The sequence below is a fragment of the Arabidopsis lyrata genome (genome assembly GCF_000004255.2).
Source record: "Arabidopsis lyrata subsp. lyrata unplaced genomic scaffold ARALYscaffold_6, whole genome shotgun sequence".
In the NCBI taxonomy this organism is placed as follows: Eukaryota; Viridiplantae; Streptophyta; class Magnoliopsida; order Brassicales; family Brassicaceae; genus Arabidopsis; species Arabidopsis lyrata.
Window position 1 is genome coordinate 2396650 of NW_003302550.1, and position 22887 is coordinate 2419536.

The 22887-nt window shown below is 37.4% G+C and overlaps 6 protein-coding genes and 1 long non-coding RNA gene across 7 annotated transcripts; 5 read left to right on the forward strand and 2 right to left on the reverse strand.

Annotated features, from left to right (window-relative positions):
• The first annotated feature begins 273 nt into the window (after window positions 1–273).
• On the forward strand, window positions 274–2398 carry LOC9307284 (ribosome biogenesis protein NSA2 homolog). The gene is made up of 9 exons (XM_002871168.2): window positions 274–365; window positions 496–615; window positions 751–818; window positions 970–1078; window positions 1168–1236; window positions 1331–1388; window positions 1654–1889; window positions 1964–2015; window positions 2101–2398. The coding sequence occupies exons 1-9, from the start codon at window positions 363–365 to the stop codon at window positions 2166–2168; spliced, it is 783 nt and encodes a 260-aa protein (XP_002871214.1). The 5' UTR covers window positions 274–362; the 3' UTR covers window positions 2169–2398.
• A 1151-nt stretch (window positions 2399–3549) lies between these two features.
• Window positions 3550–4926, reverse strand: LOC9307286. The gene is made up of 3 exons (XM_021023187.1): window positions 4804–4926; window positions 4650–4723; window positions 3550–4383 (listed from the first exon to the last, which is right to left on the reverse strand). Exons 1-3 carry the CDS (start codon window positions 4821–4823, stop codon window positions 3698–3700), a joined length of 780 nt encoding a protein of 259 aa, XP_020878846.1. The 5' UTR covers window positions 4824–4926; the 3' UTR covers window positions 3550–3697.
• Window positions 4927–5590: 664 nt separating this feature from the next.
• On the forward strand, window positions 5591–6531 carry LOC9309322. The gene has a single exon (XM_002871170.2). It carries the CDS (start codon window positions 5961–5963, stop codon window positions 6399–6401), a length of 441 nt encoding a protein of 146 aa, XP_002871216.1. The 5' UTR covers window positions 5591–5960; the 3' UTR covers window positions 6402–6531.
• Window positions 6532–10263: 3732 nt separating this feature from the next.
• Window positions 10264–13316, forward strand: LOC9307287 (fasciclin-like arabinogalactan protein 17). Its single transcript, XM_021022876.1, has 3 exons — window positions 10264–11870; window positions 12598–12715; window positions 12819–13316. Exons 1-2 carry the CDS (start codon window positions 10568–10570, stop codon window positions 12669–12671), a joined length of 1377 nt encoding a protein of 458 aa, XP_020878535.1. The 5' UTR covers window positions 10264–10567; the 3' UTR covers window positions 12672–12715; window positions 12819–13316.
• Window positions 13317–13544: 228 nt separating this feature from the next.
• On the forward strand, window positions 13545–16845 carry LOC9307288 (putative pentatricopeptide repeat-containing protein At5g06400, mitochondrial). The gene has a single exon (XM_002871172.2). It carries the CDS (start codon window positions 13645–13647, stop codon window positions 16732–16734), a length of 3090 nt encoding a protein of 1029 aa, XP_002871218.1. The 5' UTR covers window positions 13545–13644; the 3' UTR covers window positions 16735–16845.
• LOC9307289 (co-chaperone protein HscB) lies at window positions 16812–18490 on the reverse strand. The gene is made up of 6 exons (XM_002873208.2): window positions 18071–18490; window positions 17838–17934; window positions 17672–17761; window positions 17526–17591; window positions 17315–17383; window positions 16812–17154 (listed from the first exon to the last, which is right to left on the reverse strand). The coding sequence occupies exons 1-6, from the start codon at window positions 18394–18396 to the stop codon at window positions 17017–17019; spliced, it is 786 nt and encodes a 261-aa protein (XP_002873254.2). The 5' UTR covers window positions 18397–18490; the 3' UTR covers window positions 16812–17016.
• Window positions 18491–20841: 2351 nt separating this feature from the next.
• On the forward strand, window positions 20842–22575 carry LOC110227356. Its single transcript, XR_002331131.1, has 2 exons — window positions 20842–21130; window positions 21201–22575. It is a non-coding gene; the product is annotated as an uncharacterized LOC110227356 (long non-coding RNA).
• Window positions 22576–22887: the final 312 nt, after the last annotated feature.

A 22887-nucleotide genomic window follows, 5' to 3' on the forward strand; every position in this document is an offset into this window, starting at 1 on the left:
CTACACCATGGATTGGCCAAAATGTTCAACATAGGATTCATTTCGTCACATAGAATGTTCAACATTGGATCTTGCAGAAGACGCTATATATATTGGTACATACTACATAGACCATAGTTTAGTCAAAGACTGAAAGTTCGAACTAACTCCTAAAGAGAAAAAAAGTCGATAATATTTAGCATCATACCATCTGAAGTGATAGGCTTTTAAAGAATGATGAAGCCCATTAACATTTGATAACAAAGCCCATATCCGACCCGTTGATAAAACCCTAGCTCGCAGTCTCTGAATCTCTCTCTCCCCGTCCAATTTCCGTCTCTCTCTCTCTTTTTCTCTCACCGCCTGATCGCTTAGAAGCAACCATGGTTCGTTCTCCGCCGCCGGCGTTTCTTTTTTTTTTTTCTTACAGCCTTCGTTTCTCAGATATAGCAGCTTAAAGCTTTTGATCTCTGACTATTTCTGTGGTTTCTTCTTCTTTTGGTTGATGAAAAACAGCCTCAGGGAGATTACATAGATTTGCACATTAAGAGGAATGGATATCGCCTCGATCACCACGAGCGCTTGCGCAAGAAGGAGGCGCGTGCAGTTCACAAGCGCTCCGCCATGGCTCAGAAGGTTCTTCCTTTCTTCTCCTTCTTCTTCTTCTTCTTCTTCTTCTTCTTCTTCTTCTTCTTCTTTCATTTGTGTTTTTTTTTTCCAACTATTTTAGCTTCCTTTTGCTGATCTTCTTCTGTTTTGGTTTAATTGCAGTCTCTAGGTATCAAGGGTAAGATGATTGCTAAGAAAAACTATGCTGAGAAAGCTCTCATGAAGAAAACGTAAGTGTTTCCTCTTCTTCTCTGAGAATCTATCATTAGGCCAAAGTTGTTTACTAGTATAATTGAATATGGTTTATGTAGATTGAAATAAGCTAAAGCTTGTGCTGTTTCTTTGAGATTCTTACATGGGTTTGATTTTTTAACACAACAGATTGAAAATGCATGAAGAGTCATCATCAAGGCGTAAGGCTGATGAGAATGTTCAGGAAGGAGCTGTTCCTGCTTATCTTCTTGATCGTGAAGACACCACTCGTGCCAAGGTTTGTTTTTCTTTTTTTTCAGTTGAGATATTTATAATTGTGAAACTTGGTGAGACATTACATTAACAATGGTGTGTTTTTGGGTTTAGGTTCTTAGCAACACCATTAAACAAAAAAGGAAAGAGAAAGCTGGCAAATGGGAAGTCCCTTTACCAAAGGTGAAATCTCTCTGCTTTTGTACTCCTTCTCTAACAAATGGGTAAAAGCTCGAATTCTTCTCTCTTGGCAGCTAATAGCCTTTTCCTTTTACAGGTCCGTCCAGTTGCTGAAGATGAAATGTTCAGAGTGATCCGATCTGGAAAAAGGAAAAGTATGTACTTTCTTTCGGATTCCAGATTTTGCTGCTTGTTTGTTTTGTTATCACTCTATGTTCAAACACTTATCATCATACAGAGGCTATTGATTAAGGAAATGACTCTAGACTAGATTGAGTAATAATGCTTTCTACTTAATGCTGCCAATCTCAAAATCTTGTAGTCCCTGAAATGTGATTTTACTTTGTGGATTGGTTTTATTAGTGTTAGATAGATGCTTACAACTACTGAAAATGCTTTCTCTTTTTGCATCAACTACAGCAAAACAGTGGAAGAGGATGGTTACAAAAGCTACATTTGTTGGACCTGCTTTCACAAGGAAGCCTCCAAAGTACGAGCGTTTCATTCGTCCATCCGGTCTGCGTTTCACCAAGGCCCACGTCACTCACCCTGAACTAAAATGCACTTTCTGTCTTGAGATCATCGGAATTAAGAAGAATCCTAACGGTCCCATGTATACATCACTCGGTGTCATGACCAGGGGAACAATCATCGAGGTTAGTCTCCAAGATCTGTACATATTAAGTTGTCTAAAGGCGCAAATATCTCAATATGGGAATGGATTTTTCAGGTCAATGTGAGTGAGCTTGGTCTTGTTACACCAGCTGGAAAGGTTGTCTGGGGTAAGTGACAAAATATATACACAACCTTGGTGCAAACTATAATTTTGATTTCAGAGTCTTAACTCTCTCTTCAATTTGACTTCAGGGAAATACGCTCAAGTGACAAACAATCCAGAGAACGACGGATGTATAAACGCTGTTTTACTTGTGTAACCAAATGTCCGGCACTGTCAGAGTAGTATGGATAGAGACAAGAGGAAGGCGAGAATCATGTTGGCTAGTTTTCTTTTGTTTTCTCCTGAAACAATTTGGTGTTATTTCAAGTTTTTATGAATGTGTGGTTGGTCTTCTCATCACATTAACTAGCTATGTTAGCTTTCTAAGTATCCCACATTATGAAATTTTGTTGCTTCTAATGTTCATTTTGAGCTTCTTAACCGTTACTATGGGAGTTAATATGCCTTAAGAACCCATATGACTCAACAATGAGATAAATCTGAAGGTAAACATAGAAAATCGAACCACAAGGCAAGTCAAACCAAACTTCAATTACCGACAATATGAACTAGACCAACCCAAAGTACGTAAATAATGATTATAATTTGATTATTCAATACTTATAAAGCCAATAAATTAAAAGAAATCGACCCAAAATGCTGCTAAATAGTGGTTTCAACATGTGTTTTGTCATTTCACTATTTAGGTAGGTTATCTTCGTCTTCGACCTATTTTCAAATATGTTAAAGCATAGGTCCAGAGACGAAAGAAACTATTAATTGGAGGATCATAATGAAAACAAGATATAAGAAAGGAAACTTGCGCGACCCAAACATGGCAATTATGTGAAACCGACTTTGTAATATCAATCTGGACTGTTGAAAATAATATGATCATATCTTGACCGTCAATAACTTATGTTCCTCATCTATAAATAAAATAATGCTCCCCCTCTTGCAGCAGTAGGGCTGATTTGAAAAGTGTTTTAAGGATGTTGTCTTCATTCTACAAGAACATATACAATGTCGTGGATGATCCATCATTGGATCAAATCATCTCGTGGAGCAAAAGCAACAATAGCTTCATCGTTTGGAATCTTGAAGGGCTTCAGAGAGAGGTTCTGCCGAAATCGATAGAATTTGGCAAACATTACTTAAAGTTTATGACCGAACTTAAGTTTTATGGCTTTAAAAGAATTAAGGGGTCTGCACAGTGGGAATTTGGACATGAGTATTTCGTGAGAGGTCAACCTGAGCTTTTGGTGAAGATGATGTTCAAAACTGGGATGAAGAGGATTGAGCAACTTGCAGCTATACGTAGAGCAAAGAAAAAGAAAGCCAAAGCAGCTAAAGCTAAAGCCGAAGCTGAAGTAGAGAATCGCTTGCAACAATTACGAATCTGATCAAAATCATCTCGTTTTCAATGAATAAATAAGGAAACTTTTGTATTGTATCAACAACAATTTTTAGTTTGGAAATAAAATTTTGGGATTTTTCAGAAACCATGTCTGTTTTGTAGCCTCTGAATTTATTTTTCTTCTTCTATGGTTTAGTACTAATTGCCTAGTTGGTACCCTTTTGCCTACTATTAAACACAGTTATATAAGTTTGCATCATACCATGATCAATTACATATAAGAAATATTAAAGTTTTACAAAGCAGTGTTCTTATTTGAATAGTTTTAGAAGTAAGGCAAACCTAAAAATACAACAGTGAGATAAGCTGGGGAAGCTTAAGCTTATCTATTAACTCGTGCTTGGTAAAGCTATGACTGCCAATGGAGGTTCAAGTACTTGGAAAAGTCCTGACGACAGCCTTCTTGTGAGGTCCTCTGCTTCAACTTTCGCGACGTCAGCTCTCATTCCAATATCAGTAGCGTATCTACTCGCACAATACACACCAATCGCAGTAGCAGCCATTCCATAAACGTTTGTAGTCACAAGCCGCATCGGCGTGGACAAAACTGCAGCAATTGGTCCACCTATAATCGACACTGCCTGACCGCTCTGTCCCATTGTCCTTCCCTCAAGAACAAGCAATCCGGTTTTGCAATATATAGCAAAATCCTCACAGTTGTTCTTGAAAACGTCGTAGCATCCAAATCCGTTTTGAAGGAGGTGTTTAGCCCGGTGAACAACAATCTCATTCGGATCAGCGACAGCAAGTGTACAGGTTCCTCCTCTCGCTTTGGCAAGGAAGTGAGCAGCGTTGACCGAATACTCAAACCGGTACAAGACACCACCGGCTAGGAAACAGTTTAGGCATGAGGAAACAACACCGTGACCTTCGTTCGGTGGAACACACGTTGGACAATGCGTGTGGTTTCGGGATGGACCTGAGCTCACAAGTATAAGATCTAGAACAGTCCCGGTTCCAACTTCTTGGCCTCTTCTAGTGAAATGGACGACTCTATCATCTCCAACAAAGATTCCTACACACAAAAGTATTAGCAACATTATAGACATAGCTTCCACACCATTCTCTGGTCACAACATTTGGGAATAAAACATATCATTACACAAGCATCATATGTGGGAAGGGAAGCTATTTAGGGAATAAGCATATATCACTTAAAATTACAGGATTCGATAAGTGATCTCGTTCAAAAGATAAACCCTAATTCATCAATAAACTCCACACAGTTCCTAAATTTTGCCAAATTCATTAGTAGAGAGACAAAGTAATTGAAATTGATACCGTGATGGGCATAGATGTAAGCAGTTCTCCAGGAGTAGATATGATCTCCAGGTTTCAAACCCGATCTATCGATTCTGTTCAAAAGATACACAAATTTCTTGAGATGTTGATGGTAGAGTAGAATAACTAAAGATTCTCTCAGAAAATCAAAAACCTGTTGGAGAGAAGACCCATAACGTCGTAGAAGAGACGAAGCAGAGCTTTTCGTGAAACTTATCTTCAATGAAGAAAAACAAAGACAAAAAGCGAGAATGATTATTATGCTAAAAATGGCTTTCCGTTTTCTCTCTCCCATAGTCCATACTTTCCTTCGGCGTTAAGGAAAAATTAAAAGCGAGAGAGAGACAGGGACAGGTGTGAACCGCGTGGCATCGTTTCTTGTTTTCCTAAAAATTGGGCCTGTTTTGATATAATGGGCTTTTGTTTTCATGGGACTTATATAAAGGTCCAATTCCACATAATACTCTTTTTACTGTTATGTTTTGACGTGGGTAAAGTTAAATTTATTGCACAATTAATAGAGTCAAATAATAAAGTTTATTAGTCAATAGTCAATATTCAAAGTTTGTGTTATCAATGTTATAAATAGTGTCTATGTTTTTCTGAGATTTGGTAATATATTTGTGTAATTTTATGAAAATCACACACCCTTTATTTTATTATAAAATGCATTTGCATTATCCAGTTGTAATGATAGATTTTTGCATTATCCAGCAGTAAATCTATATAAAGTGCTGCTAGTAAGAATAATTATCCAGTGGTAATGATATTATCTTATAAAATATCTAATGATTAGTTAAAAATAAAGAGATAAGATAATATATTTATTCAAGATCACAACTGAATAAACAAGAACAATTATGTGGCATATTATCATTTAAAACAATATATAGAATATAATCCAAAGAAACTAAATAATGCTTAATGATAATAGTTTCATTTATCGACAGAGGTAATTTGTATGTATAAATAAATATATGATTCATGGTGGTCGTCGTCATCTACACTAGCCAACGTAACCGAAACATAAACCCAAATCAAGAGTGAAGCAGATCAGACTAAAAGCCTAAAACCACAAACCCTTTCAGATTCTCTTTCATTTTTTAATCATCGATTCTTCTTTCGTTTCTGAACAAAATTCTTCCTTTGTGGAATCTGAGATTTTCTTGGCGATTTTCTCGGAAAAGTTGGCTTTTTTTTATATGAATTGGTGAAAACAGAGACGAAGAGGATCGATAGATTTATGTTTTGACTTTTGATTGATTGATATTGATCGATCTGCATTTTCTCTGATTGATCGATAGATTTATTATGTCTCTGAGCGTGAAACAACCGAGTCTCCGTCGAAGTCTATCAACGCCGTCGTTATGTGGTGGAGGATCTACGACGGCTGAGTGTTGCGGTGGTACGACGGCGAGTTGTGCCGCCTTATGTCTATGCGCCCCTTGTAGCGTCGTGAATCTCGTCGTTCTCGCTGTGTACAAGCTCCCTCGTGGACTATGCCGCCGCGCAATCCGCCGTATACGACGGAGAAGATTAGCAAAAAAGGAGTGTTTAGAGAGTGGAGAGCTTGGTAAAGTAGGGAGTTCTCAATTCGCTGTTCACCCATTAGAGAGCCGAGATGACGAGGAAGAAGAAGAAGATGAGGCTGTGATTGCGTTAGAGAAGGAGATGTGGAGCAGATTTTACAGTGGTGGTTTCTGGCGAAGCCTTTCTCAAGCTGAAACGGCGTCGTCTCCCAAAAACAATTAGAGGATTTTTATTATACAGTGTAATGTAAAACCAATGTGAATTGGAGATCAATGTTGATAAAATGTGTGTTTTGTGCAATCAAGTGTGACATTTCGATTTTTCTATTTAGCTTTCAATCATATCTTTTGAATTGTGACTATACAATGTGACAAAAACTATATAGAATTGGTGATAGAGACCGAATTATGTATTTGGCTAAATCGAAACTAAACTCTTTGTTTTTTTGTTAAATGGTTAATCTATTGCCAGAAGACTTTACAAAAAAAATTCCTATTTGAAAGAGAATTATCCCAAAATTAAAAGAGTTAAGAGGAATCTATTGGGATGATGATTGAGAAGCTCTGAAACCAAACTTTGTTGGAGGAGTTGTTTCCTTGAACTAGGTAATTATGTTTAGCCGTACAAGTAGACGTCCACTAGGTGAAGATCTCTACTCCAACAACACTTGTAGACCACTTTTCGGAGATATGATTTTTACAAGTCAAATCATACTCAAAAGCAAAGTTAAAGTGACTATGATTAACTTTTAAAACCAAATAAAAATAAAATTTGATAAAGTAATGTGAGGCCGCATATTCATGTGCATGAATCATGTAGATTCAGGGACTAAGTTAACTGTGTTGGAACAAAACTTATGGTAACGTACGTAATCTTGTGTGCATATCTAGGTTACACAATAATCTATGAATGTATGATAATGAAAAGAAAAGACATATGTTTGAGTTTGGAACGTGGCATACATGCCATCATGAACAGTCTAAGTAGGATCAAACATTGGTTTCGTACGTATACCATTAAAAAACTAATACTACCAACTAAATACACAAAAAACATAAATTCTGATTAAGAGATGCTCTAGTTGGGATCATATAAAGAGAAGGATCCAGTAAATAGATTCGGAAGAAAGCGTGGGATATGGAATATAGCTGGTATAAGCTATATAATAGGTCTGACAGTCTAGGGCTTGAGAGAGAGAGAGAGAGTCAGGTCAGGTGGTAAAATAATAAAGGACATTGAGTGAAAAAAGTGAATAGAGTTAAGTAATTAGGGTTTCATGTGAGGCCAGAGTACAGTGTGACTCTTCGTGTAAACTGTCCTTTTCTTTCTGTGGGGGACCTTTAGATTTTTTTTCCTTTACATTGATTTCACAGAGTTTCTATCACAACCCCTGTTCTAAAAATCCCCGCCTAGCCCCGATTACTCCCCGCTTAATCGCTAGGCCCACCCTATCCGCCTCGATTAATGACTAATCCCCTAAAAAATCAGTAACCCGATTATTCTCCGCCTAATCCGATTATTTTCCGCCTAATCTTATATACCCCGATTATTTTTTAGATTGCAAGTATAAAAAAACTTTTTATTTTTGTTATTCAATCATTTGAATGGAGAGTTTGTGATGTTTTACAATAACTTGTGTTCAAATTTTAATAAAAATCATAAATTTGTAATAAAAATCATAAATTTTTACAATATTGGATTAATATATTTTAAAAATATTAAAATAACCCTAAAACTAATCCCCGATTAATCCCCGATTTTAATCCGATTTTCCGATTAATCGCTAGGCCCATGCCGAGCGCCCGACTAGCGCCTAGCGATTTTTCAAACAAGGATCACAACCATTACTTTCCTCTCCATATTTATTGACTCTTCTTTTATTTCCTCTTTTATCACTTTTTATAAATACAGATTTGTTTAGTTTCAATTGTCATACACATGAAACGCAGATGTGATAAGACAATTCTCCATGGATTTTGCTATGCGTTGAATCCCATGCAATTTTGTCTTAAAATGTTTTTCTATAACATTAAGGTAAAGAAAAATTAAATACTCTCCTACATTTTAAAGTCCTTTTCACTTCTCATATCACATAAGCAAACCTAACCCAAACGAAATATGTGGTCGCTGTATATCCTTCATTTAAGACATATAAAGAGTTAAATTATTCATGCCAAACTAATATCACATGAATAAATAGCTAGTGTGCCCGGAGAATGGAGATTGGTTCAACAGAATGAACTATGCTAATAATTAATTAATGAGCAACCAACTTATGCTATAAAGGCGCCAGGTCTGGATTACTGGTAGTGAAATCGAAAAAAGTCGGAGAATCTATGAAATGTTGAATTCTAGGTTGATTTGAGGATATATAGTCCATGACCTAATCTGCAATATTGTGAGCTGTGGAGGTGGAAAAGTATTAAAGACGGAGAAAGTTTATTAGAAAGAGGAGAAATTGTGAATATTTTCGGATCTCTTTTTTTTTTTTTTTGTGGAAAGCCAGAAGATATTTTATAGGATTTACGTTATCCATATATTTTTTAAGTGTCACTTTTTTCATTCAATTGTAATTGAATCAATTATGGGGTTGGGCTTTATCCCAACTGAAATTATCAAATCCAGTACAACTGCCCATACTTCAGAAATAGGTATTTTTCATTTGAACAAAAAGACGAATCTACCCCTCTCACATAAACAATCATCTCTCTCACGATTCTCTTTCTTTTCTTCAGAAAAATTCTTTTAACAATTCCCAGATCTCTCCGTCGTGGCTTGAAGAAAGATTTATCGACCGCCATGATTGTAAAATCAATTCGGTGAACGAAATTGTGAACACGATGATAAATCCGGTGAACGAGATGGTGGTAACGATGATAGGATTCGGTGACGACGATGAGATTCAATGACAATGATGAGATTCAGTGACGATGAGGAGACGAGAAGAATAAAACGACACTGGAAATTAGATGATGGTGATGACGAGATCCGGTGACAACGGTGGTTAGCGACTTATGACCGGCGGCGATGACGATGGTGAAGATGAATTGGAAATTTTGATTCAATTAGTGTTTATAATTGGAGCCCTTGGGTTTAGTAGATACTATTAGGGTTTAGTTTTGTATTTAAAAAAGCAATTGACTCCATTGAGTTCGTCGGAGATGGAGATGGTGTTTGAAATTGACGGACGACGACGTTGCCGGAGGTTGTGTTGATTGAGACCAAAATTCAAGGATAAATGAGTAATTCCATTGAGTCTAGAAATACTTAAATCTGAAGGTCTGATACTCGTTCCTTTTTTTTAATTTTTGGGTCAAAAAATGCCTAAATCAGCAATATTCCCATTGTAATTTGCGTCACTAGAAAATAGTAGTATTATTTTGCAAAACACATTAACACTAAGAATAAATACAAAACACATTAACTTTAGAAAGGATGATATGCATTTGTCATTTGTGAATCCCTTGCATATGCGTTCCCACTTCCCAGACTTGAAATACTGCGAGTCGAAAAAAACTTTCGAAGTTTCGGGTTAACAAAAAGAAAATCATTGAGGAAATAAGACAAACGGGCCAAAAGGCCCAACTTAAGCCCACACAGAAGGTTATACTGTGGTTGGAGATAACAAGATATTCGCTCTTCCGGTAAAAATGCTAGACGACAGAAAAAAAAAAAAAAAAAAAAAAGAGAAAACGCAAAATAGATGCATACCTGTTTAGTGGCGTCCCTACCAAAAAAAAAAAACCTGTTTAGTGGCGTGATCTTTACGCGCAAAGATGGCGCGTAGAAGTAAGCTTTTCGATGAGGGTCATTACACAATTCACAAACTGTATAGATGGATGGATGTTTACGTACCAAACCGACAGCTTCCTTTTTAAGCCACGCGTTCCTCTCTCGGCTTCTTTCTTTTGCTTCCATCATAACTCACATGCCTCTTTTGACCTTTTTCCTTGTCCTAATTTCACTTTCAAGTTAAGTATCATCACACTTATTCACACACATTATTTCCTCTCACCAAATTACATAATTTTTGTGAACATTGGCTTATAACTAAAAAATAAAGAAAGAAAGAGTTTACGAGAGAGCTCCATGCTCTTAACCAAGGCCAAGCCGAGTCCAGAGGTGAAAACATGCAAAGTCAGCAACAATTATAAAAATTTTGGGTGGTCCCCATAACCAGCCTGGTTCGAAAAGTCGGAAAACCCAAAACTACACAACATAGACACACAACCAAACTCATCATCTCTCTCTTAACACTTCCACTTGCCATCGCCGACACTTCAAGAAAATTAAAGAAAAGAATAAAAGAAAGTAAACTCTTTCACCAAAAAAGAAAGAAAATTTATTGTTCCATCTTTCTGATAATCCGATCTTACAGAGAGAGCTCCATGGGTCGTCGCATCTATGGTGGCTCCGCCGTCATTCATCTCTTTCTTTTCTTCTTCGTCCTAATCTTCTCCGCCGCATCTGCATTATCCAAGAACCCGAATCCTTCTTCCGGGTCAGGTCAGATCAACTCAAACTCTGTACTTGTAGCTCTTCTTGACTCTCGTTACACTGAGCTAGCTGAGCTCGTCGAGAAAGCTCTTCTCCTCCAGACACTTGAAGACGCTGTTGGTCGTCACAATATTACCATTTTTGCCCCACGCAATGAAGCTCTTGAACGTGACCTTGACCCGGAGTTCAAGAGGTTCTTGCTCGAACCAGGTAATCTCAAATCTCTCCAAACACTCCTAATGTTCCACATTATACCCAATCGGGTCGGGTTGGACCAATGGCCTCCAGAAGAATTGGGTCGGGTCAAGCACCACACGCTAGGGAACGATCAAGTCCATTTGAGCAATGGAGAAGGAAAAAAGATGGTTGATTTAGCTGAGATTATCCGACCCGATGATTTGACCCGACCCGACGGATTGATCCACGGGATCGAACGGCTTCTCATTCCTCGCTCCGTTCAAGAAGATTTCAATCGCCGTCGTAGCCTCCAGTCAATCACCGCCGTTTTACCTGAAGGAGCTCCTGAAGTTGACCCGAGAACCAACCGTCTTAAGAAACCTGCAGCTCCAGTCCCCGCCGGATCTCCACCGGCTCTTCCGATCCAATCCGCCATGGCTCCTGGTCCATCGCTAGCTCCGGCACCAGCTCCGGGACCTGGAGGCAAGCAGCACCACTTCGACGGTGAAGCTCAAGTCAAAGATTTCATCCACACACTGTTACATTACGGCGGTTACAACGAGATGGCGGACATTCTCGTGAATTTGACGTCACTCGCGATGGAGATGGGTCGCTTGGTGTCAGAAGGCTATGTGTTGACGGTTCTAGCTCCTAATGACGAAGCTATGGCGAAACTGACGACGGATCAGTTGAGTGAGCCAGGAGCACCGGAGCAGATTGTGTATTACCATATTATCCCTGAGTATCAAACGGAGGAGAGTATGTACAATTCTGTTAGGAGATTTGGAAAGGTGAAGTTCGATACGCTGCGCTTTCCTCATAAGGTTGCGGCTAAGGAAGCTGATGGTTCGGTTAAGTTTGGTGACGGTGAAAGGTCAGCATATTTGTTCGATCCTGATATTTATACCGACGGTCGGATTTCGGTTCAAGGGATTGATGGTGTTTTGTTTCCTCAAGAGGAGGAGATTGTTGAATCGGTTAAGAAACCGGTTAAGAAAGTTGTTCAGCCGAGAAGAGGTATGTTTTTCTTTGTGTGTTCGTTGTGTTGATTGAATGATTGGTCTTTTATGTGTTTCATCAAATGGTTTGCTTAATATCGATTTCTGCAGCCTAGAATTGGTAAGTTTAGATGATTAAGCACCAATAGTTTGGTACATTGATCTAGTGTTTGATTGATCTGACTGCAGTAGTCCCTAAGTGTCTGAATGAGCCATGATCTAATCCATAGTTTGGTATCTTGAGAATGGTAGTTTTGTAAGAACAAAGTTAGGGCCCAAGAATTGAAGATGACAACTAGTAATTTGAACAAGATTAGAGTTCAAAGAATGTAAGATTAGAGTTCTTTCATTGGCTTGGTGCAGAATTGCCAAGCCAATTGATTAAATTCCGGATGCTGCAATTGTGAGCAAGAGGGGTAGATTAGAAGTGTGTTAGGAAAGTAAAGATTTATGAGAATATTGGATTGATATCAAACACAAGCAAGAATCGTAGAAGGGTTAAGCTATTTTATGTGTGTGTGTTTGGTCATAGCCATTAACTAGCTGGCTATAAGCAGCTTGTCATGTTTCCTATCTTCAAGATGTTTTGCTAGTTAAAATATTGGGTATTTTATATATAGCTTTTTGTAAAGTACGAATCTAGAATATTATTATAATTAAGGTGACAATAATGGAGAGATAAGAGTGTGTGATTGTGATGGACTTTGACCTAATAAAGGTGTTACTGTTGTGATTGAAACAAGCAGGGAAATTGTTGGAAATAACCTGTAGCATGCTTGGTGCTTTTGGCAAGGACACTTATCTCAGCAAATGCCGGTGAATTCGCAAACCCGCCAAAGTATTGATGTAAACACATTCAAAAAGGTTAGGATTTTTGCGATTGTTTGTTTATTTCGATTCGGTTGTTCATTGATCCTTTCAAGCGATTAGGATGTTAACAGGCATTCATGTCTTTCTCTTTACTCAGCTGATTGAAGGTTGGCCCTGGGGGGATTGGAAAGGGAGGGGGGGCCACCACGGCGGTTTTAAAAAAACCATTTTTCCAGGGAAGGAGAAGAGGGTTTTTTGATTTTTTTTTTTTCTTTTTTTAAATATATTTTGGGGGGGGGGGGGGGGGTGTTTGGTCTTGGATTATGAATACTGTAATTAGATTATATCAATCATTTTTTAATTAATTTGGTGGTGTATGAGAATGAGAGTACAATAAATAAATGGGAAAACAAAAAAGACTTTTTCTTTCACTGTGTAAGGGATTTGTTGTTTTTGCCTTTTTGGAGTCCTTAGCTTTTACTGTGGGGAAAGTATATTTTCCACTTGGTAATGGTAAGAGAATAATTAAATTATAGTCATCACTATGATTAGATGTCTCTGACTTAAGTATTTTGTGAGAATGTAATATAATTATTCTCGTGGACATGGGAAATGAGTTGGCTCAGGCTGTGTTTGTTGATTATTGGAGGAAAAACACAAACTTAGCTGTCTTTGTGGTCAAATTTCTTGTGAGAAATCTCAAGTCTTAATACTGAAGTTGTCTAAATTTTGTTTTTCCATGTGGTCTCATCGATGTTCCCTCAATTATTTGTTGCTTTTTTTTTTTTTAATGCCATTCTACTTCTTCAATTCAATAAAAGTGAATATTTCACAGAATATATAAAGAAAAATAAAAATTGATAGAGTCATTAGTAAACCACCAAGGACCAACTAAAGAAAAGAACAGTTTCGACCGTTATTTTCCCTCCAAACCTTTGTTTTGAGTTGATGTTGGAATTGTTTTAGGTAATTGAGTAAGAACAATGAAAGCCTTGTTTCGATTCAAGTCTTGCTTGTTTGATCCAACACGAAGAAGGAACCCACTCGTTTCTTTCTCAGGTTTCTCAAAGTCATCTAAATCTAATAAAACCCGTGAGACCACCCCATCGAAGATCCAGTCAGAAGCTACTGCAATCACCTCACTTTTCAACGAGATTACTGATATTTTAGGATCGGATGTTGTCCAAACAGATGAGACTACGCGGCTCAGAGCCCATGTGTCAGCACCTGTGTGTGATAATGGAGCATTGGTTTCTTGCACGCAAGGTGTTCGTGAAAATGCTGCAATGGGATTTTCAGGTGAGAATGAAGAGGCTCAGAAAGGTCTTCTTGAAAAAGTTGACTTCAGCCCCGTGGTTCATCAGATTACGAGTGTCGTTAGGGCAGATGATGAAATAGTTTCCATGGAGGACAGGTTAGAGATATTGAGTTTTCGGTTTGAACCCGAAATAGTGGAGAATGTACTGAAGAGGTGCTTCAAGGTTCCTCATTTGGCTATGAGGTTCTTTAATTGGGTGAAACTAAAGGATGGTTTTTCGCATAGAGTCGGAATTTACAATACCATGCTTAGCATAGCTGGGGAAGCGAGAAATCTCGATATGGTAGACGAATTGGTGAAAGAAATGGAGAAGCACGCTTGTGATAAGGATATCAGGACGTGGACTATTCTTATCTCAGTGTACGGGAAAGCAAAAAAGATTGGAAAAGGTCTGCTCGTTTTTGAGAAGATGAGGAAAAGTGGCTTCGAACTTGATGCTGCGGCTTACAATATCATGATTAGGTCCCTATGCATCGCTGGTAGAGGTGATCTTGCGCTTGAATTCTATAAAGAAATGATGGAAAAGGGTATCACTTTTGGATTGAGAACGTACAAGATGTTACTAGATTGCATAGCGAAATCAGAGAAAGTTGATGTAGTCCAGTCCATTGCAGATGACATGGTTAGGATATGTGAGATATCAGAACATGATGCTTTTGGTTATTTGCTCAAGAGTTTTTGTGTTTCCGGTAAGATAAAAGAAGCTCTAGAACTGATCCGCGAGCTAAAAAACAAGGAAATGTGCCTCGACGCCAAGTATTTTGAGATTTTGGTTAAAGGACTTTGTAGAGCTAATAGAATGGTAGATGCTCTAGAGATTGTTGATATAATGAAGAGAAGGAAACTGGATGACTCAAATGTCTATGGGATCATCATCAGTGGGTATCTCAGGCAAAACGATGTTTCAAAAGCACTTGAACAGTTTGAAATTATTAAAAAATCAGGGCGTCCACCTAGAGTTTCTACATACACTGAGATTATGCAACAACTCTTCAAGTTGAAACAGTTTGAAAAGGGTTGCAACTTATTCAGTGAGATGATAGAGAGCGGGATTGAGCCTGACAGCGTTGCTATCACAGCCGTGGTTGCTGGTCATTTGGGCCAAAACCGAGTAGCAGAGGCGTGGAAGGTGTTTGGCAGCATGGAGGAAAAGGGCATCAAACCTACATGGAAATCGTATTCGATATTTATGAAAGAGCTCTGTAGATCATCAAGATATGATGAGATCATTACGCTATTCAATCAAATGCACGCCTCCAAGATAGCTATCAGAGATGATATTTTTTCTTGGGTTATCTCTAGTATGGAGAAAAATGGTGAAAAGGAGAAGATTGATCTTATCAAAGAAATCCAGAAACAATGCAATGCCTATAATCAAGAACTAAACGGATCTGGCAAAGCAGAATTTATGCAAAAAGAGCTCGTTAATAAGTATAATCGTCCACAGGTAGTGCAGCAGTCAGCTCTTCCACCAGCTTCATCTGCTGTTGATAAAATGGATGTGCAAGAAATTTGTCATGTGTTATCATCCTCCCGAGATTGGGAGAGAACACAAGAAGCTCTAGAAAAATTGACAGTCCAGTTCACACCAGAACTGGTAGTTGAGGTTCTACGTAATGCCAAGATACAAGGCAACGCTGTTTTACGTTTCTTTTCATGGGTGGGAAAGAGAAATGGCTATAAGCACAATTCAGAGGCATACAACATGAGCATCAAAGTTGCAGGATGTGGGAAAGATTTTAAGCAGATGAGAAGTCTGTTTTACGAGATGAGAAGACAAGGCTGCTTGATAACACAAGATACTTGGGCAATCATGATAATGCAGTATGGTAGAACCGGTCTTACCAACATTGCTATTAGAACGTTCAAGGAAATGAAAGATATGGGTCTGATCCCGAGCTCTTCAACCTTCAAGTGTTTAATCACAGTTCTTTGTGAGAAGAAAGGCAGGAACGTTGAAGAAGCCACCAAAACATTCCGCGAGATGATTCGTTCGGGTTTTGTCCCAGATAGAGAACTAGTCCAAGACTACTTGGGATGCTTATGTGAAGTTGGTAACACAAAGGATGCAAAAAGTTGTTTGGATTCTCTCGGCAAGATAGGTTTCCCTGTCCCTGTGGCCTACTCAATTTACATAAGAGCTCTTTCTCGAATTGGAAAGCTAGAAGAAGCTCTATCAGAATTAGCCAGTTTTGAAGGAGATAGATCTTTACTAGACCAGTATACTTATGGAAGCATTGTTCATGGTTTGTTGCAGAGAGGAGACTTACACAAAGCACTGGATAAAGTGAATTCCATGAAGGAAATCGGAATAAAACCCGGTGTCCATGTCTACACATCTCTGATTGTTCATTTCTTCAAGGAGAAACAGTTCGAGAAGGTTCTAGAGACATGTCATAAAATGAAAGAAGAAAGCTGCGAACCTTCGGTTGTTACATATACGGCAATGATATGCGGATACATGAGCCTAGGAAAAGTGGAAGAGGCTTGGAAAGCATTCCGCAATATAGAAGAGAAAGGAACTTCACCAGATTTTAAAACATATAGTAAGTTCATAAACTGTTTGTGCCAAGCAGGCAAATCTGAAGATGCCCTGAAGCTTCTGTCTGAGATGCTGGATAAGGGTATTGCTCCAAGCACTATCAATTTCCGGACAGTTTTCTACGGGTTAAACAGAGAAGGTAAGCAGGATCTTGCCCGGATTGTTCTACATAAGAAGTCTGCTTTGGTAGCACAGCGAAAGGTATCTACATGATCTCTCTCTCTCTCTCTCTCTCTCTCTGACATTTTACTGTAATTCTGTATCCATGGGAAGAACCTCATACAAATGAATCAATCAAATCAGATCAATATCTAAGCAACGAAATCTGTAAATACTCTTATTACAAAGTCCTCTGTTCTATGATACTAAACTAAAACATGAAGCTAAGATACTTTAGTTATGAGCCATGATGTGTTCCCTTCAAATGTGACCGGTAAAGCTATAAGGCAAACATAAAAAAAAAACGTGTTCGTTTTTATGGGAGGGCTACTTGCCTCATAGCTTCTTCACAATTTCTTCACAGGCTCGCTCGTAATAAGTCATTCTCTGTATGCATTTTACAGCATCATCAAACCTCTGGCTTTCAAACGCTTCGACAAAAGAGTCAGACCAGTGCTTCAGTTTCTCTTGTACCTTGAGAAAAACAACAAAATCACATTGATTAGATCAGTTTGGTATATTCAACCAATGCCCAAAGCTGCAGATTGTTTTAAGGTGTTTGGAAAACTAACGATGTTAACAAAAGACCGAGGCATCTGTAGGAAGCTAGATCAATCAGGAATTTTCAAGGTACCTGGGATCGGATCTGGTTTAACGCTGTTGAATCATCTGCTTCTGATATTGTCTCTCTGAGTTCCATAATCTGACACCATTTTTAATGAATAAAACTAAGTCAATGTGTTTATTTATGGCAGACATGTATTTGCACCTTTACGGTAGCAGAAAAACTCGCACAAACTAATATATGGCAGCAAGACTAATCTATTGCGAGTAGATCCACTTACCTCCATTAACAATGTCGGGTCTGTTATTGTTTCTTCTTCATTGACATTTACGCCATTCAGCTTCATCTACATAATCAAATAGTTTCAGGAAAACTGCAGCTTTTGAGAATCCTCAAAAACGTAATGACAAAAGTTAAGAAGCTTACGATATACATTGCTCTCGACAGCCGCTTGGTTAATGTCCGGCATGCTTCAGTCACCTTCGCAGACTGCTCGGCTGCGTAATCTCGTTCTTTCTGTTAACAATTCAAAACGCAAGAGCTCATTTTTAAGAAAAGAAGAGTAAAAGAGAATGTAGAAACAAAGAGAGACCTTGGATTTGTTGTGAACTAAATCAGGATGTAGCTTCTTCTGCCAATCTTTGTACTTGCCTTCAAGGCTTCCAGGATCTATCTCATACTTCTTCTCCCTATACAGACACAACAAGTTATTGTAATTACAATCCAAATTCAAAGGTCTCATCTTTTGCCTGAATCCAACTAAAAGTTTAAATCTTTCTATCGTTTCCCCTAAACCCTAGAATCTAATCAACTCGTTACACTTACAGGCCAAAAATCTGAAAATAGTCGACGGAATCATCAACAGGTTGAATGCTACGGCATGAGTTACAGAACAAAAACGCAGCTTTCTCGCCACAGTTCCAGCAGCCGGAGCTTCTTCTCTCCTCGCCGCCAGATTCCGAGCAAAAAACTCTCCCGGAAAATCGGAGTCGTCCCTCAGCTGAAGAATGATGTTGCAGAGATTCGCGAGGCAATTGGGTTTGTGATTGAATCGCAGCAATTGTCGCGAGTGAATTACACCGAGAAGTTAAAGGATAGGTTCGTCTAATAAGAGTGGTCATGGAAGCCACCATCGTCTTTGTTTTCTTCATTACGGGAGACAGAGAGAGAGAGTTCAGCGATTCTACAGAGATCGTCGTTGTTTTGAACCAATTCGATTACATACTTCTACAATCCCTTGTTCGAACCAGACCGGTCTCCAATAATTTTTATACTTTTTGTTTGGTTAATTTTTCAATTATGATACATTTTTTGTAAACGTTTTATTTAGAGTAGAACCTCTATAAATTAATACTCGATAAATTAATAAATATGATTATTTAATAAATTTTGTCCGTTCCAAGTCGGACTAATGTAAAAATTAACCAAATTCGACAAGATAATAAGATAATAATTTTTTTGAAATTCCTATATAAAAATATAGTTCCAGTGATATCATAAATTATATATATTAGTGTTTTTCAAATTTTGAATACACATCATTTTTGTTATAATAGTCGTATACGATTTTTAAAATACAACTATAAATATCATTATTTATAAATTTTCATTTATGTATATCGTTTATATACGTAAATTTTTATAATCTTTGTTATTATTGTCAAAAAAATAATTTTTTTCTCTTCAAAATATTAAATGTTTAATTTTAAAACTATAAAATTTATAACATCCATTGGATTAATTTTATTTAGTTCGCATTGTTTTCCTCATATTTTAAAAAAAAAATTTAAACAATTTAAACAAACTTTTTATAAATTAATATCACTATAAATTAATAAAATATTATGGTCCCAACATTATTAATTTATAGAGGTTTTATTAAATGTTTAATTTTAAAACTATAAAATTTATAACATCCATTGGATTAATTTTATTTAGATCGCATTGTTTTCCTCATATTTTTTTAAATTTTTTTAAACAATTTAAACAAACTTTTTATAAAGTAATTGAGTCAAAGGAGAGGTGGCAATATAGTAAATTTTGATAATATAATTTACCTCTAAATATGACGAAAATACCCTTCTTCTTCAACCTTTCTGTTAGGCCTGGGCAAAATACCCGGAACCGAATACCCGAACCAAAAAACCCGAAAAATACCTGAACCGAACCCGAACCCGATTTTTAAAAATACCCGAATGGGTCCTAACCTCCTACCCGAAAAAAACCCGAACCGAACCCGAACCGAATCCAATACCCGAATGTACCCGAATGTACCCGAATACAAATATACACCTAAAAATATTAGTTATATTTATATTTATAATATCCGAAATACCTAAAATTACAATCATAAATCCGAATATATTAGGTATTTTTGAGTAATTCGGATACATTTGGATATATTTGGTTAAAAAGTAACTAATGATGTAGTTTTCTTTTGGGTAATTTTAGTATTTTTAGATATTTTTGGTTATATTTGGATAAAGAGTAACCAATGTATTTTTGAAAAATCGGATATTTCGGTTAGATTTGGGTATATATGAGTTAAAAACCCGAACCCGACCCGAACCCAAAAATATTTTGGGTATTTTTGGTTATTTTCGGATATTTTGTTTTTTTATTAAAATACCTGAACCGAACCCGTACCAAATTTTTAGAATACCCGAATGGGTCTTGACCCCTTACCCGAATAGACCTGATACCCGAAAAAAAAAAACCGAACCCAAACGGATACCCGAATGCCCAGGCCTACTTTCTGTGCATTTCTTCTTCCGTGCTCCTTTCCTCCATCTCTCCTCTTTACTTGATCTCTCATAATTTGAATTAAAGAAAGATGATTGATTTTATGGGTATTCTTCTCCATTTAATTGGTATTACAATTTTTTTTTCTTTCTCAAATCCCCAAAATCGTTTCTATTTGTTTTCCTTTCTCCATAATCAGATCCTTTTCAATCCATTGTGTAATTTGATTTTTCTCACTCGGTCTTTTTCCTATTCCCAGAAATTGATCGGAGAATCATGTGTCTCTGTGTATGGGTTTGCACCCAAAAACTTATTGGGTAGAAAACGATACTTCAAGATCTAATTTTCTCCGACGATGCGTCTAAACATATGAGGTCCTCGCACCTCTCTCTCTGCTACTTCGATCATAACGCCATGGCTTCCAAAGTGTATCACGGAATGTCGCAGTTTCTTAAATCTCGAAGCAGGAAACCCAGACTCCATCGCTAACCTCTTCTATTTTAATGTAGGGGTATTTTGGTCATCTATTTTTTCTCACTTTCTTGTCTTGCAAACACAAAAATATCTTTAGTATATGATTAATTACTTTAAAAAAAACTGGTATGCACCTAATTGACTCTAAATATTAATTTATAGCGCACTATGGCACAGAAGGTCCTTGAATGAGCCATGCACCATGGCGCACCAAAGCGCGCACTTTTTGGATATGTGGCGCTCCATTAACAAATTCTTTGTATATATAGTTTTAGCCATCAAGGTTCGATATCACTATAAATTAATAAAATATCATAGTCACAACATAGAGGTTTTATTAACAATTCTTTGCATAAAATTCTAAATTTTTATAGATCAGGTTTTCAATTATGATGTTTTGCTGGAAAACTTATGAACTTTTTAGAATCTTAAGTAAAACAGATCCATAATATTCATAAATGCCTAAGAAAAACCTGAAAATATATACATAACAATTAGTAAACAAAAGATAAGGCAAAGTCCATATAAAACAGATCCGATATAAACGACGGTGGTCGACCCGAACTTCTTCCATCACGTTCCTCCTCCTAATTTCTTCTTCCGATCTTCTCCATCTCATCTTCAAAATCCTAACAATTACTCCATCGCCGCCGAATCGCGAGCTCTCCGGTACACTCTCTTCTTTACAATCCCTGTTGTCGGAATAATCTAGCTTAATTAACACTCTTCTCTTCTCCAGAAGGATGAAAATGGCGGTTTTGAGTAAAATCACTTAATGCCACCTGAAGCTCTGTTTCTCCATTAGCTTATCTTGACCTGACTCATCTTCTTGGTTCCTTTAGTAGTTACCGGAGCACGCTCGAGTTACTACCATGTGAACTAGAGTTGAATAATAACGGCGATGGTGTCTCCTTAGAAGACTTGGCCGATTTTGGGAGAAATTGCAGGAGCTGGTTAACTTCTCTGAGCTCGATCAACTTTAACACTTGCTGTGAAATGTAACGATTTGGTAGGTTCTGTTGAGAAGGTGAAAAAGAGTGTGTTGGATAAATGGTTACCGTCTGATCTCTGTGGAATTAAGAGTGAGATTGATCAATGGAGGGATTTCCCAAGTTAGTATTCCTCTAGTGTTCTTTCTTCGATTGTGGGTTCAAAAGCGATTGAAACGAGCTAGTTGGGGACATGGATTCTGGTTAAGAGGATTTGAAATCGATACTTGAATGGCTTGTGGATTTATGATGGAGTCTGATGCTAATTGCGTTGGTGATTATGGGTTGCAAAAGTAGAACACTTGAGTGTCCAGTCTTGATTCAAGTGTTGTCCTTTATGGAGAAGCAAATGGGAAGTACTTTGCTTTAAGCAGTGCATAGTAGAATCTGCCCTCTCATAGGATGATGCAAGCTTGAGTAATAAGGATGTGGAGATGGAGAAGCCCTTTGAGAATACTTCAGCTGGCAAAATCTTTCCCTTCTTCTTCGAGGTACGTTTGATGTCTCCTCTTTTTGCTCTCTAATCTTTCCCGTTGGGATGTTGAGAAATCATGGAAATTGCCAGAAAATTTCTGTCCAGAATTTACTGATTCCACTAGAGAAATTAGAATTGGAATTGGTTTTGAAATTAGAATTGATTTCGGTTCGGTTTCATTGGTTTTGAAATTAGAATTGATTTCGTTCGGTTTGCGTTGGAATTAATTAAGGTTTTGATAAAAGAAAAAACAAAAAGTCACGCACGCGAGGCTTTTTTAGAAAGGAGCGAGTGTGTTTCAAAACAGGCGATTTGGTGAGAGTGGGCGTGAAATCGCGCGATGGGTGAGAGAGGGGTGTGACATGGAGCGATCTGATTGGCTAAAAATATGAAAATAGTAGTGATGTAGCTCCTATCTTCCTCCTCTCATAATAACACTTTTATTACTTTCTTCTCTTTTCGTCTTCTATGTGAAAAAACAAGGTATGAGATGATTACAAAAAACTTTTAGACAAAAATTTTGTCTTGTTTATTTTATTAGCCAGCTTGAGAATGAAATTAAGATTTCTTCAATCTGAAAGTTCATGTTCTTAGATACAATTGAGAGTCTTATTCTCAGGTTTTGGGTTATTTTGAAATCCTTCATGTCACCAAAAGAACACAAAATTTTGTGAATTTGTATGCTGGCAATGTTTCATCATTATAAACGATTCTGTTTTCATAGAGTGAAACACACAACCTTTTGGAAAGTGATTTGACAATACTTTGTTTAACTCTCTTGATAACATCACTTCATTGACCACTGTGGTTTTAAAAGGGATTGCTCACAAACTGTTTTCTTTTTTTCATTGTTACAGCATCTGAATAATCTTCCATTTCCTTTTGAGAAAACAAAGATTTTGATTTCTTGGCTCCTCTGCTCTTGAGAGACCGCCTTTTTTTTTATAACATATTATGGAGCA